Raw genomic sequence first — 16,108 nt, 5'->3', positions numbered from 1 at the left:
CGGTGGCAGCGGCCGAGAGGGGCGGGACTTCCGGCCGGTGACGCGCCAGGGTTCGGCTACAAAAGACGAGGGCTGCGGCGCGCCGGGCGGAACTTTCCAGAACGCTCGGTGAGAGGCGGAGGAGCGGTAACTGCCCGAGCTGCGCACAGCTCCGCGCTCCTTTCCGCTCCCTCACACACCGGCGTCAGCCCGCACCGGTGAGTTTGAGCCCTCGAGCTTTCCCCAGTCCCCTGGCTGGCGCCATTGGCGCCGGGAAACCGATGGAGCCGCGGTCCGGAGGCCGTTGGCCGCGTGGGCAGGAGCGTTGTCAGTTCCTGGGCCCACGATTTCCCTTTTGGAGGGCTGGTGCGGTGCCCTGACAACCCATCCCCGCCACGCACAGTGAATGGGCCCGAGACCTTTCCTAGACCTCCCTCCGTAGCCAGCCTGGGATCTCCAAAGAGCTGCTGCCTTCGCCTCTCCGTCCGTGCGCGCCCCCGCGGCCCCCCTCCCCGTCCGTCTCACTGTTGGGGGGCGGGGTGGTTGGCGACCCTGCGCACGCGCACAGAGAACTAGGGGCGAGGGGCTGCGGGGGGAGCCGGGCGGAGGCTGCGGCTTTCGTTTTCTCTTTCTCTGTGTCCCCTCATCTTCTTTGTTGAGGGCTGGGCTTTCCCCTCCGCCACTTGGGTCCAGGGTGGGAGGGAGAAAGGAAGGAAATCTTAACGGTCGGCGCCAAGTGCAAGGGGAAACCTGGCAGGTAAACTCTGCCAGCCTGAGGGGCGAGAGGGATTCGGCCGTGAAAGTGGAGAATCTGTAAGCCGTGGGCGGTGGAGGGTTTGCTGTGTGGAGCCGGTAATCTGTTTTATAAACCTCTCCCCCCACCACTGTGTGCCCAGATGTCTTTTTCTGGAGAGTGTATGGAGTTTATCAGATTTACCAAAGACAGTGATAGTGTAATGACCAGTAGACTGACCATATCAGGGCTGCTTTTGTTGCAACTATCACCGCCTCTAGAGGAAACGGGAAGAATCCATGTAATAGTTCTGTTATATTAGTATGGAAGCTTTGGTGTGGGAGAATGGGAACCAGGTGCTAGAAGGCGGCTCTCGAATTACTTCCCGGTAATGATTATTAGTTTGTTTTGTCTGTTGGAGTTTATAGCTGAATTATCTCAGGAATTGTTACCTTTTTGGTGAAATTTAGGGAAAGTGGTGTTCTTATAATAGGATTTGGCAAAGAGATTGTTCGGCCTTAGCTCTCATTTTTATTAATTAAAAACTACCAGTTGAAAGCAGGTTAAAGTTGCATTTTCTTATTTCAGGCAGTAGAAGATGGTGAAAGAAACAACTTACTACGATGTTTTGGGGGTCAAACCCAATGCTACTCAGGAAGAATTGAAAAAGGCTTATAGGAAACTGGCCTTGAAGTACCATCCTGATAAGAATCCAAATGAAGGAGAGAAGGTGAGTAGTATATACTCTTAGACATATCTGAATATGAATAGTTCATTGCCAGATGTATAGTATTTCTGTTATGATCTGAAATCGAGTATCTAATACAGGAATTATCACTTCTCGGTCTTTTTAGCTAAGATCAAGTGTAATGTAGCTAGGTAACACTTGTTTTTTTAAAAAAAAATTCATTTTTCTTTTCTCAAACAGTTTAAACAGATTTCTCAAGCTTACGAAGTTCTCTCTGATGCAAAGAAAAGGGAATTGTATGACAAAGGAGGAGAACAGGCAATTAAAGAGGGTGGAGCAGGTGGCGGTTTTGGCTCCCCCATGGACATCTTTGATATGTTTTTTGGAGGAGGAGGAAGGATGCAGAGAGAAAGGAGAGGTAAGAATCTAGTCTTTGTGCAGCTAACTAAAGTTAGCTGTTGGTCAGAGCAGATCTTTGAGAAATCACCCATTTTAAATGTTTGTTTACATGTTGGTATAATGTTGCAAACTGATCACAAACTGCCTCTGATTTATGGTGTCGTGTTTTTTGTTGTTGTTGTTGTTTTGTTTTTTGTTTTTGAGACGGAGTTTCCCTCTTATTGCCCAGGCTGGAGAGCAACGGTGTGATCTCAGCTCAGGGCAACCACCATTTCCCGGGTTCAAGCGATTCTCCTGCCTCAGCCTCCCAAGTAGCTGGGATTACAGGCATGCGCCACCACACCCGGCTAATTTTGTATTTTTTGTAGAGATGGGGTTTCACCATGTTGGTCATGCTGGTCTTGAACTGCCAACCTCAGGTGATCCGCCTGCCTTGGCCTCCCAGAGTGCTGGGATTACAGGTGTGAGCCACCACCCCCGGCCAATGGTGTCTTTTTTTTTAAATGACATTTAAAGGACCTAAAAAACTAGCCAATAGAGTGGTAGCAAATGACTGCTTCCAAAAATCTTAGATATTATCAAACAAATTATGAGAACAGAACCGGTGCTGTGGCTCACGCCTGTAATCCCAGCACTTTGGGAGGCCGAGGTGGGTGGATCATGTGAGGTCAGGGTTTGAGACCAGCCTGGCCAAGATGGTGAAACCCCATCTCTACAAAAAATACAAAATTAGCTGGGTGTGGTGGTGGGCGCCTCCAACTCCTCTGGAGGCTGAGGCAGGAACCCTGGAGGCAGAGGTTGCAGTGAACCGAGATCGCGCCACTGCACTCCAGCCTGGGCAACAAGAGTGAATTTCTGTCTCAAAAAAAAAAAAAATACAAAAATTAGCCAAGCGTGATGGTGCGTGCCTGTAATCCCAGTTACTCGGGAGACAGGCAGGAGAATCACTTGAACCCGGGAGGTGGAGGTTGCAGTGAGCTGATACCGCACCATTGCACTCCAGCCTGGGCGACACAGCGAAACTCCGTCTCAAAAAAACAAAAAAGGAGAAAGTATATAGCAATATAATTTTCCAAGTCCTTTTTACAGAACTTATTTGGTGTTCCCTTACTCCCCAAAGGAATTCGATGGTGGTAGGTACAGTGGCCTTTTTCAAATGAGAGTAAGTTAAAGTTCAGAAACATAAAACGTCTTCAAGCTCATATAGCAAACCAACAGAGCCAGGGCTGAAAACTGGTTCGTTGCCTGCCACCTATCTAATGTTGCTTCAGCTTTATTGTGTCAAGATTATGTATTTAATATATTTACCAGGAAAGTGGCCTATGGGCTCTAGAAATACTGCTCATAGGAATAAAGTGTTTAAGTCAAGAGAAATTAGTCTCACTTTATTACCAGTATAGTGAATACAAACAAGGGCTGATGAGCAGAACCAGTTTTAGAATGAATGGCCAAGCCATTAAGTTTCACTTTGAGCTTCTAAGATATTTAAACTCCTTAAAAAAAAAGTGCATAATCCAAATCACTTGCTTAGTAAATTGGTAGAATTTGTCCACAAAAAAGTAGTGGTGGTTTTTCACTTACCTTACAAAGAAGTGACCTGCAGGTTAACATTGGCAAGCTATTTTATGTGGCTTTAGATCATATTGAGAAGTTATTTTTGGGGAAATGTGCTTCCCCAAGCTCTAGAAGCTTTATTTTTCCTTCTTTATATTCTCAACACTGTACAAAATAAGGGCAGCTAGATTTTAGCGTGCCAAAACTAAAGGTGGAGCTATAAGCAGAAGGACATAATTAATGGTATTTCATGCTTGATTAGAAAGTAAAAATGTTCATTAGGCATGAACAGAAACGAGTTTGAGAACTTTTTTCAGTTGGTGGAAATGCAGTAATATTGTGAATAAGTCCTTGTGGAAGGATCACTAGCTAGGAACTTACTAACTTATTAGCAGGTGACTTCATATTTCTAATCTCCGTGTCCTTATGAGATCTTGACCTTCCATTTCCCATTCTGATTTAAGTGAAGTAAGGCACTCCTTAGGAGCCACTGGCCATGTGTGGCTCCATTAATTTAAGAAAAAAACAAAACTACAGTTTCTTAGTCTAAAGAAAGCACATGTGATTCGTGGCTGCTGTGTTGGATAGAACAGATACGAAACGTTTATCACTGCGGAAAGTTCTGTTGGGCAATGCTAGTATAAAAGGTATGAGAAATTTGGCCTTTAAAACAACTGGTGCTGGCCCAGCAGTAAATGGGCTGTTTTCTACTAAATCAGGAAGAAGTAGAAATTGATACTCTTCTGTGGTAACTCAATAAATGCATCAACTTCCCTGGCCAATCTTGGTTAATGAGAATTTACTGTGCTACAGAATTTTTGGATGAAGTAATTGGTCACGTTGCTCAATACGGTACGAAGTGAAAGCTTCAAAGAATATATTGTGACAGAAATGAATGTTTGGATTATTGTGAAATGTGCCCTTTTAAATAACGTTGGTTTTTCTCAAGTGACTTTGAGGTTAATGTTTCTGCTTACCATATTTCCAAGATGGTCATGTCTATGCCCTTAGCAAATATTTAATTTCTGACCTGATTTTCTCTCATCTGTGATTACATCACAGTTTGAGGATATTCTGTGTATATAGTAGGTAGTCAACAGATGTACCCTGTGAGGCTCATCTTTTATTATCCTTTCACATTCTTTATAGTGCCTTTAGCACAAATAAGTAAGATTCAACATCAAACAGATTTGTAATAAGAAATACTTTGTTTTAGGCAAAAATGTTGTACATCAGCTCTCAGTAACCCTAGAAGACTTATATAACGGTGCAACAAGAAAACTGGCTCTGCAAAAGAATGTGATTTGTGACAAATGTGAAGGTACGGGTTTTTTTTTGTTTTGTTTTTTGTTTTTTTAAACGTCTTTAATATGACACCTGAAAATGGAGCTAAGACTTCCTGGATATGTAAAATTGACTCACGTACACTACGTAGATTTTGGGGGAGGGGAGGGCTGATATAAAGAAAACCGACTGAAAACCTGCCACCTAAAGAAATAACAGCACTATTTTCTGTGTATATTTTAAATATAGGGATCAAGCTAGCTTGGTATCTTTTTTGTAATAAGTAAAAGTTATTTACTGGAAATGAAGTATGTTCTAATGAGAATAAAACTAATTAAAATGATTTCATCAGTTACATATTCAGAGGGTAGCATTCCATCAGACTTTGAAAATATTAAAAGTACAGCATTTAGGAATTGTCTTCTTAAAACATTTATTACTGTATACACTAATTCATACGTTATTCAATTTTCTTTTTACATTTAGGTAGAGGAGGTAAGAAAGGAGCAGTAGAGTGCTGTCCCAATTGCCGAGGTACTGGAATGCAAATAAGAATTCATCAGATAGGACCTGGAATGGTTCAGCAAATTCAGTCTGTGTGCATGGAGTGCCAGGGCCATGGGGAGCGGATCAGTCCTAAAGATAGATGTAAAAGCTGCAACGGAAGGAAGATAGTTCGAGAGAAGAAGATTCTAGAAGTTCATATTGACAAAGGTGAGTTCTGAGCTACTTATTCTGAAGTCTTGAATGCTGTGGCAGATTTATTATTAACATTTTATAGTTTAAAAACCATTCTTGGCCGGGCACGGTGGCTCAAGCCTGTAATCCCAGCACTTTGGGAGGCCGAGGCGGGTGGATCACGAAGTCAGGAAATCGAGACCATCCTGGCTAACACGGTGAAACCCCGTCTCTACAAAAAAAAAATAGAAAAAACTAGCCGGGCGAGGTGGCGGGCGCCTGTAGTCCCAGCTACTTGGGAGGCTGAGGCAGGAGAATGGCGTAAACCCGGGAGGCGGAGCTTGCAGTGAGCTGAGATCCGGCCCCTGCACTCCAGCCTGGGCAACAGAGCGAGACTCCATCTCAAAAAAAAACCATTCTTAGTTAGGTTATATATGATCCTATCACTCAGAAATAGATCTTAGCAGCATAATATATAATGTTTTTCCATCCAGACATAATTTTGCATATTGGTATATTACTAATAGAAAATAAGGAATCTCCTCATCTAATATAAACAGGATCATCTTTTGAAATCAGTGGTCCTGTAAATGATTGAATAGTGTTCCAAACTTAATTCTCTGCTGTTAAACCATAGTTCTTCCATCTTTTAAAAAATTAGAATGAAGTTATTTGAACACATTCCTAATTCAGAGTTACTAGATCAAGGGATAGGCATATTTTTAAGGATTTGAGAAGGGAGTTAGGTGAAGAATTGGGTCTCATTAAAATTCATGGTTTTTTTTGTTTTTTCTGAGACAGAGTTTTGTGCTCATTTCCCAGGCTGGAATGTGCAATGGCACGATCTCAGCTCATTGCAACATCTGCCTCCCAGGTTCAAGCAATTCTTCTGCCTCAGTCTACCAAGTAGCTGGGATTACAGGCACCCAGCACCACGCCTGGCTAATGTTTTGTATTTTTAGTAGAGACGGGGTTTCACCATGTTGGCCAGGCTGATCTCGGACACCTGACCTCAGGTGATCACCTGCCTCGGCTTTCCAAAGTGCTAGAATTACAGGCATGAGCTACCACACCCGGCGTCATGTTTATTTTTTAAACTAATGGACATGTTTTCTGTTCTTTGTTTTTTTTCCTGAGATAGAGTCTTGCTCTGTTGCCCAGGCTTGAGTGCAGTGATGCCATCTTGGCTCACTCTAACCTCCCCTCCCAGGTTCAAGCGATTCTCCTACCTCAACCTCCCAGGTAGCTGGGACTACAGGTGTGTGCCACCATACCTGACCTGGACTTGTTTAAATAAACGTATTGGCCCACTTAATTGGCTTACTTGCCCATCTGTTGTATTTAAATGCTCCGTTAATTGATTTGAAAGAATTTAGACTACTTTTCCTTTTTTTTAGACTTGACACTTCTCTACCTGTTGGGCTCCAGATTTAGAAATAAATATATAACCTTTTTTTTTTTTTTTTTTTTTTTTTTGAGACAGAGTCTCGCTCTGTCGCCCGGGCTGGAGTGCAGTGGCCGGATCTCAGCTCACTGCAAGCTCCGCCTCCCGGGTTCACGCCATTCTCCTGCCTCAGCCTCCCGAGTAGCTGGGACTACAGGCGCCCACCACCGCGCCCGGCTAATTTTTTGTATTTTTTAGTAGAGACGGGGTTTCACCGTGTTAACCAGGATGGTCTCGATCTCCTGACCTCGTGATCCGCCCGTCTCGGCCTCCCAAAGTGCTGGGATTACAGGCTTGAGCCACCGCGCCCAGCCAATATATAACCTTTTTTTGGGGGGGTGGGGGGGATTTGATTTGTCAGTTTTTAAATTTTACTCTTGTCAACTTACAAAAACCTTTTAAAATGTATTACGGCAGTACATTGCAGAAATTTTAAGAAATGTATGTAACCCCAGAAGGAAACTTAAATCAACATTATGGTAATCTGTTTTCAGATTTTGCTGTTTTTAAATGGGTCTGCTATTATACTGTACTATGGTATGATACCAATCTGGAACTGTTAATATACAAATCTACATTAACATAAGTGGCTGCAATAGGATTCTATCATGTGACTCATTATACTGGCCTCTCTGACCCCCAGGGTTTTCCACCCAAGAATGTAGTACATTGAAAGGTAAAAATAAGTTTTCTTGGCCAGCTGTTGAACTTAATGTGTTTCCCGCTTAGTGGGCCCATGCCTGGGGTTTATACTTTGAGGTGTTCTTGATACCAGTAGCTTATAGAGTAAGTCTTAACGTTGTTGATAGGTTCTTGGAAACTGAGACTTCTAGCAGAATGACCTCGAATAATGTCATGCAGGTCCTCAAATAATGTCATGTCACTGTAACACAGCCGAGGGGGAAAGAACCTATCAACAGTGAACTCTAAGTGAGAACTTGAAATTAATGCCCTCAGCAAGTGAAGGCATTAGTGCTATGCCTACCCTTGCTCTTCATTCAGGAAAACCTAGCTGAGTTTGCTTCCCTAGCTAGCATAACAAGTTATTTTGCCTCAATACACGATTAAAGACAGATTGTTTAATTTTGTCAGTGTATGATAATGATAGTGCTTTTAAGTCCTTATTTAAGAGGTACATACTGAAGTATTTGTGGGTTAATGGATGTGGTTGGAGTTTACTTGAAAGTATATGTGGGGGCCATGGGTAGGGGTATAATACATGAAATATTAGTCATGAGTTAGAAACTGCTGAAGCTAAATTGGATGGATATGTAGGAATTCATTGTATTGTTGGCTCTTTTTATACAGGATTAATATTTTCCATACTAAAAGGGGAAACACGATTGTTCTGTTAGGTAACCAGAGTGATCTTGGGAAATAATCAGGAGATAACTGCTTCAGTGTAACACTCTACAAACACAGGTTTTCTTACATGAGTTACGTTGTAAGAGTTGTTGTCCAAACCCTTACTGAACTAAAATATGTGGGTCAGAGGTGAGGGGTAGGGAAGTCTCAGTAAAAAAAAAAAAAAAAAAAAAAAAACATGTTTAAGAATTTTTTGCCCTGTTAGAAAATACTCCTCTCCCTGTGTTTTATGGACCACATGGGCTAAGGGAGGGTCTAGCGCTGATTGTTTTGTTTGCTTGTTTTAATTTAAATGACGCAAGGGCTGAACTCCTGCGCTCCAGGGTGCTGTCCTCAGGGTATCCTCCTGACTCTGCCTCCCAAAAGGTAGTTACCGTTTTTTTAAGGGGACTATACTGAATAGTTCTTAAAAAATATGGATTTTCAGGCACCGGCTCAGGTCTGTAATCGTAACACTATAGGAGGCTGAGACAGGAGGATCCCTTGAGCCCAGTAGTTCAAGACTAGCCTGAGCGACATGAGAACCCCTGTCTCTATTTAAAAAAAAAATTTTTTTAAAGCTGGTCCCCAGCTACTCGGGAGGCTGAGGTGGGAGGATCACTTGAGCCCAGGAGATGGAGGCTGCAGTGAGCCATGTTTGTGCCACTGCACTCCAGCCTAGACAACAGAACAGAGCAAGATCCTATCTCAAGAAAAGATAGATTTAAAATTTTTTGTTTTATATATAAATACTACAATAGAGAGAAGGGTTTTGATTTACATTGCTGTTAGACTTAATAGAAGTAATTTGATGTGTTGTAAGTAATGAAATTGAAATAGTTAATATTTTTTGGTTATAACCAGTGTTTGCCAGTCATGGTTTAGTACCAGCATATACCTGTTTAGTTAATACTCTCAACATTGCTAATGAGGTGTAGGTGTCTGTGGGAAAGTTGAAACTTGGAAAGGATATGCAGCTTCCCCAGGGTAATCCAGCCAGTGAATAGCAGCTCTGAGATTTGAAGGCTGGTCTCTTTGCCTCTAGAGTTTGTGTTCTCCACTGTGATATCTTTTTTCAGGAGCAAATTGGACTGAACTACTTAAGTGGGCTTTCTTAGTCATTTCTGTGATTTTTACACATAAACATTTATGTATACATTGTATGATTCTGACCTTAGTTGGATATTTAATAAGAGTATAAAACTAATGTTTTTAGGCATGAAAGATGGCCAGAAGATAACATTCCATGGTGAAGGAGACCAAGAACCAGGATTGGAGCCAGGCGATATTATCATTGTGTTAGATCAGAAGGACCATGCTGTTTTTACTCGGTAAAGACTTTTATCAGCCACTCAAACTGATGTCTTACATATTTGGGTTGTTGGTTTTGGTTTGTTTTTTTGTTTGTTTTTTTTAAAGTGTTTTCCATTACTTTTGAAACCTATTTCCTGGAAAAAGATTGTTAACCATTGTTTGGATCGTAAGAAGTTGAATACATAGGATCAGATTTTTAGCTTTTTGTCTCTAAGTATGGAACGTTGAAAATGTGTTTTAATTAGATGTTTTGTGTGAACCTAAATAGCAGATGGCTGGGGAAAACATCCCTGGAGAAAAATTTTGCCCTCCATCTTTGTAAAACAATTTAAGTGCCTTAAAACTCGCAGCAGTTTTCAATCCCAAGTTTATGATAAAGTTGAATTGCTTTTAATTGTAAATACCCAAAAGCATCTCTGTAGGAAACTTAAATTGGAACAATACTAAGTATAAATTCAGGTCTACCGTTTTGAACTAAATAATGAGTATGATGAACACTGAAGCACAAGAAAAATTGATGATTAACAGCACATGTTTATATCAAATATGTCCATGGCTAACATAACAGACTCTCTGTGCATGCTATATTCCCAGCAACTTGGGAGGCTGAGGTGGGAGGATCACTTGAGGCCAGGAGTCCTAGCTACTGGGGAGGCCGAGGCAGGAGAGTGGCTTGAACTCAGGAGTTCAAGGTTATGATCATGCCACTGCATTCTAGCCTGGGTGACAGTAAGAGCCCATCTTTCTTTTTTTTTAAACGGACTGGAGGTGAAATTGGGAGCATCTTAACTGGTTTAGAATGAAATAATATTTCGGCTGGGTTTGGTGGCTCACGCCTGTAATCCCAACACTTTGGGAGGCCAAGGCGGGTGGTCAGGAGTTCAAGACCAGCCTAGCCAACATGATGCCATCTCTGTTAAAAATACAGAAATTAGGGCCGGGCGCGGTGGCTCAAGCCTGTAATCCCAGCACTTTGGGAGGCCGAGACGGGTGGATCACGAGGTCAGGAGATCGAGACCATCCTGGCTAACACGGTGAAACCCTGTCTCTACTAAAAAATACAAAAAAAAAAAACTAGCCGGGCGAGGTGGCGGGCGCCTGTAGTCCCAGCTACTGGGGAGGCTGAAGCAGGAGAATGGCGTGAACCCCGCAGGCGGAGCTTGCAGTGAGCTGAGATCCGGCCACTGCACTCCAGCCTGGGCAACAAAGCAAGACTCCGTCTCCAAAAAAAAAAAAAATACAGAAATTAGCCAGGCATGGTGGCAGTCCCTGAGGCAGGAGAATCACTTGAACCGGGGAGGTGCGGAGTTCGCAGTGAGTTGAGATGGTGCCATTACACTCCAGCCTGGGCAAAAAGAGCAAAACTTGGTCTCAAAAAAAAGACTAATATTTTACAAATATCTGAAGACAATGGGAAATGTTGTCAAGCTCAGGATTTTGATGCTGTCATTTGAGAAGGGTATTAAAGATGTTTTATTTATTTATTTATTTATTTATTTATTTATTTTTGAGACGGAGTTTCACTTAACAAGCCCAGGCTGGAGTGCAATGGTGTGATCTTGGCTCACGGCAGCCTCCAACTCCCGGGTTCAAGCGATTCTCTCACCTTAGCCTCCCGAGTAGCTGGGATTACGGGTGCCCGCCACCATGCCCAGCTAATTTTTGTATTTTTAGTAGAGACGGGTTTCACCATGTTGACCAGGCTGGCATCGAACTCCTGACCTTAGGTAATCCACCCGCCTCGGCCTCCCAAAGTGTTGGGATTGCAGGTCTGAGCCACTGCGCCTGGCCTAAAGGTGTTCTATTAATGTGGGTTGGAAAAGAGGAAAGGCTAAGCATGAGAAGGAGGAAGTGGGCTGTTACGTTAAATATGAAAGGCTGTGTTCACTCACAGTATGCCAGGAACTATTATCTCAGGTACGTCAATGAGGAAATTCTTACAGTCCCTTTAAATTGGACGTATCCTCATTGTTTAATTTCATAGAGCCTAAATTATCTAGGACCCTGCCCGGGCTAGAGTGCAGTGGCATGATCTCAACTCACTGCAACCTCTGCCTCCAGGTTCAAGTGATTCTCCTGCCTCAGCCTCCCGAGTAGCTGGGACTGCAGGTGTGCGCCACCATGCCTGGCTGATTTTCTGTATTTTTAGTAGAGATGGGATTTCACCATGTTGGCCAGGCTGGTCTTGAACTCCAGACCTTAGGTGATCCACCCTCCACATCCTCCCAAAGTGCTGGAATTACAGATGCGAACCACAGCGCCCGGCCTAACCCTCACTCTTGTAAGAGTTTTTTGTGTTTTTTTTTTCCCTCTGAGAAACCAGATTTAAAATTAGGTAATGAGACAATTCACAGATGGTAAATGGTAAAGGCTGCCTAGAATGTGTGGAATGACTTCGAAACCTTATCTAGGAAACAGGACTGGCAGGTTCCACATGTTTGTTCTTCCCAGATCTCTGCTCTGTTTGATTTTTACGATGGGGGAAGAAAAGGGTGTCTGTGTCTTTGTAAAAGACCCTTTGCTTTTATTAAACAAAAAGCCCGCTTTAATACATCTACTGATGGGTGATTTGAAAAATATAAATAATGTGTCATATTTTACGCAGACGAGGAGAAGACCTTTTCATGTGTATGGACATACAGCTGGTTGAAGCATTGTGTGGCTTCCAGAAGCCGATATCCACTCTTGACAACCGAACCATAGTCATCACCTCTCATCCAGGTATGGGAACTAGGCAAGCTTAAGCTTCTCTTTTCTATTCTAGTATTTTCCTTGTCTCCCAATAACAAAGTGTAGTTATAGGCACTGAGGGAAACCCATTGTTTTTCTTTCTTGGTTACATATCCTCCTCTGGGCTGAGATGAAGTTATAAAGTCTTGGCTTTCTTGGCAGCCCTTGGAAAACCCGTAAGTGAAAGGTAACAGGATTGTTTTGCCACGTAAGTTTTATTCCTGCCAATGAGCTAGGACAGTGCTCTTGTTCTTTATATTCCCTGCCTCATAAAAATGTGACCATACTTAAAGAACTTGGCTTCAATGTTTTCAGGTCAGATTGTCAAGCATGGAGATATCAAGTGTGTACTAAATGAAGGCATGCCAATTTATCGTAGACCATATGAAAAGGGTCGCCTAATCATCGAATTTAAGGTAAGCTGTAAAGTACTTTAAAAATATTTGAGAAAATTAGCTTACTAAAACCTGATAAAAAAGTAAAATTTCAGCCAGGTGCAGTAGCTCATGCCTGTAATCCCTGCATTTTGAGAGGTTGAGGCAGGAGGATCCCTTGAGTCCAGGAGTTTGAGAACAGTCTGGGCAACATAGTGAAACCCTGTCTCTTTTTAAAAAAAAATAAAATAAAATTTCTGAATGCCAAGCAACCTGAAACTTAAATGTTTTGTTACTCAGCAAGAAATACATGGATCTGGCCATGTGCCACTGGCACACGCCTATAATCCCAATATTTTGGGAGGCCGAGACAGGTGGATCACTTGAGCTCAGGAGTTCAAGGCCAGCCTGGGCAACATGGCAAAACCCCATCTCTACAAAAAATACAAAAATTAGCCAGGCATGGTGGCATGCACCTATAGTCCCAGCTACTTGGGAGGCTGAAGTGGGAGGATTGCTTAAGCCTAGGTGGTCAGGGCTTTAGTGAACCAAGATCATGTCACTGTACTTCAACCTGGGTGACAGAATGAGACCCTGTCTCAAAAAAAAAAAAATTAATACTAACTCCTGTCATGTTGAGCATTCTTTGTTGAGGATGGGTTTTTTTGCATCATTAATTGGATATTTAAAGATAGGTTGTGGGAGGGGGTGTGTGGGACAAGTGGGTATTTTACTAATGAAAGGTTGTAACTGGCATCTTAAAGTTCAGAGGCGCTTTACAATAATTGCAGATTTCTTGGCAAAGTAGTGTAATGCTTGATTTGTTAATAGGGATAAAGCAATCCAGTCATTTTCTTCAGTCTTAAATTGGCCTGTCACCACAAAAATATTAATTAAAACTTTTTTTTTCCTTTTTGAGACAGAGTCTTGCTCTGTCACCCAGGTTGGAGTGCAGTGGTGCGATCCTGGATCACTGTAACCTCCACCTCCTGGGTTCAGGCAAGTCTCCTGCCTCGGCCTCCTGAGTAGCTGGGATTACAGGTGCCTGCTGCCACGCTAGGCTTTTTAGTAGAGTTGGGGTTTCACCATATTGGCCAGGCTGGTCTCAAACTCCTGACCTCAGGTGATCTGCCCACCTCAGCCTCCCAAAGTGTTGGGATTTGTCATCCCAATTGTATGAGCCACTGCACCTGGCCTAAAAACATCTTTGGATAAGAAAGAACTACCCTTTTGAGAGTAAGAATAGCTTTGTTTAAATATCTCGTAAGAAGAGTTAGGCTGTTGTAGGATGGGTTTTGGTATTAAAAAGTCAGTTTGGTGGGTAGAACAATGGTTGTTAAAGTGCAGTTTTATTTAATGCAATCGTTTTTAATAAAGCCTGGCTTTTGGTCATAATCCTTGAGCTCTAGTTCAGAGTATGCTATGCACTGTGCCTTTTAAGAGCCTGTTCTGAGATTGGCAGATTCACCTAAATATTACGTGTTTACATGTCTTGTTCTGGGGAAAATGGGTCCATGATACTAAGGAGCTAATGATGAAATTGGATTGAACAGTAAAAATTTCTTTCGAAGGTAAACTTTCCTGAGAATGGCTTTCTCTCTCCTGATAAACTGTCTTTGCTGGAAAAACTCCTACCAGAGAGGAAGGAAGTGGAAGAGACTGATGAGATGGATCAAGTAGAACTGGTGGACTTTGATCCAAATCAGGAAAGACGGCGCCATTACAATGGAGAAGCATATGAGGATGATGAACATCATCCCAGAGGTGGTGTTCAGTGTCAGACCTCTTAATGGGCCAGTGAATAACACTCACTGCTGGCATTTAATGTGCATTAGTGGATAAGTGAAGGACTGTAATCATAATATGCTCACTACTTGCTCTTGTTTTTGTTTTAATATTCAACTATAGTAGTGTTTTAAAAAGTTAAATGAAGAATAAACGCAAATATAAAAGCTCTGACTTTGCCCTGTATGTATGATGACTTCAGTGTCCAAGATGAAGTTTAATACCTGTAAAAACTACGAAGAAGTTCCCCTAGCATTTCTAGGCCAAACCTTGTAATTGACTTCAGCTATGTACGTGGACAAGCTTAGACTGAAATGCTAGGTATATGTGTTGGCTTCAGTGTATGACCCTTCATTGTTAAGCTATGAAAGTAAAACTCTGTATTTAACTGGCAATGAGGAAAAAAAAAATTTGTAGAGAAGTGTTGGTCTGTATAGTTCTTTGTATTAAGTGGGATTCATTGTAATGCCTTTGCATTTATTCTATTGCCTCAACTGTTACTTGAAGATGGCGTAATATATAATTTATCCTGTGGTATCAGTGATAAAAATGATACCTTTCTGTAGGAGGGGTTTATCATAATATGCTGCTTCTTGAAGGCTTGCACTTCCAGAATTGTGTTTCCTTCTGCTGTGCCATTCATATATATATATATATATATCCATATATATCTTGACCAGTCCTGGCCATTTGCCCCCCCCCTCCTTGTCTGTGGACCATAAGCCCGAGTAGTGACTTCAGAGCTGGGTAACGTAGAAATTAAAGTGAAAAGATCTTTACGTGGAGAAGTAATTTGCATGCATAATAATAGGAAGGTGTTCTTTAGGTATGTTACAGGATTACTTTAAACCATTTGACTTATGCTCCAAAGTAATGTTGGTAGTATAGCAAATTATGATGAATAGCTTTAATTGTATGTTTAAAAGTCTCATATGTTCACATGCTTAAATCGGTATCAGAATTTAAGCAATTCTTGAAATGTATTGTCTCCTTAATATACTAATTACAAAGCATCTCCAATGTGTGTCACTACAGGCTTTTTTTTCCCCACAGATCAAGTTTTGGCTTTTAAGATACATAACTTGATTTTAGCTAGTCTGAATGAGTGATGCAAAAATACTATTGAACTATAGTTAAATATTTAATATTAAATAGGATGGAGAGTAAAAGTGGAGGACTGGGTAATGAGCCAAGAAGAAGGGGACTTAGAAAACTATGCATACATTGGAGTGAGCATGAGAGAACAAGTTCTCATAAAGAATACAAGCTTAAGAAGGAGAACTTTGTGTTTAAAAAGTAAGGTTCCCAACCCATCTGTGTTTGTCAACTTCCTTTTGGTCTGTGCCAGACAGCCACAGCTACCCTAAAGTTAGAGACGTTCAGGAAAGTATAACTGACCAGTGTTCAGAAAAGTGCTTGTGACAGATTTCAGTTTTCACTGGCTTTATGTATAAATTCTAAAATTTTTTTTTTTTTTTTGGAGACGGAGTCTCGCTCTGTCGCCCAGGCTGGAGTGCAGTGGCGCTATCTCAGCTCACTGCAAGCCCCGCCTCCCGGGTTCACGCCATTCTCCTGCCTCAGCCTCCCAAGTAGCTGGGACTACAGATGCCCGCCACCTCGCCCGGCTAGTTTTTTGTATTTTTTAGTAGAGACGGGGTTTCACCGTGTTAGCCAGGATGGTCTCGATCTCCTGACCTCATGATCCGCCCGTCTCGGCCTCCCAAAGTGCTGGGATTACAGGCTTGAGCCACCGCGCCCGGCCTAAATTCTAAAAATTTCTTAACCTGTGTTTTAATACATTT

At 42.2% G+C, this 16,108-nt stretch overlaps 1 protein-coding gene across 3 annotated transcripts; it reads left to right on the top strand.

Annotated features, from left to right (window-relative positions):
* Positions 1 to 88: 88 nt before the first annotated feature.
* On the top strand, positions 89 to 15,326 carry DNAJA1 (DnaJ heat shock protein family (Hsp40) member A1). 3 transcript variants are annotated; one of them, XM_045373359.3, is made up of 9 exons: positions 89 to 197; positions 1,301 to 1,442; positions 1,641 to 1,818; positions 4,570 to 4,674; positions 5,124 to 5,351; positions 9,320 to 9,434; positions 12,023 to 12,138; positions 12,463 to 12,563; positions 14,093 to 15,326. In XM_045373359.3, the coding sequence occupies exons 2-9, from the start codon at positions 1,311 to 1,313 to the stop codon at positions 14,309 to 14,311; spliced, it is 1,194 nt and encodes a 397-aa protein (XP_045229294.1). In that variant the 5' UTR covers positions 89 to 197; positions 1,301 to 1,310; the 3' UTR covers positions 14,312 to 15,326. The 3 variants fall into 3 exon arrangements, with proteins under 3 accessions (XP_045229294.1, XP_045229295.1, XP_045229296.1); XM_045373360.3 differs by having other exon boundaries at positions 89 to 736; XM_045373361.3 differs by having other exon boundaries at positions 89 to 831.
* The last annotated feature ends 782 nt before the right edge of the window (positions 15,327 to 16,108 follow it).

This window comes from Macaca fascicularis, chromosome 15, assembly GCF_037993035.2.
Source record: "Macaca fascicularis isolate 582-1 chromosome 15, T2T-MFA8v1.1".
In the NCBI taxonomy this organism is placed as follows: domain Eukaryota; kingdom Metazoa; phylum Chordata; class Mammalia; order Primates; family Cercopithecidae; genus Macaca; species Macaca fascicularis.
Note: the sequence above shows the minus strand (reverse complement) of the source record. Positions and strands in the feature narration are given on the sequence as shown.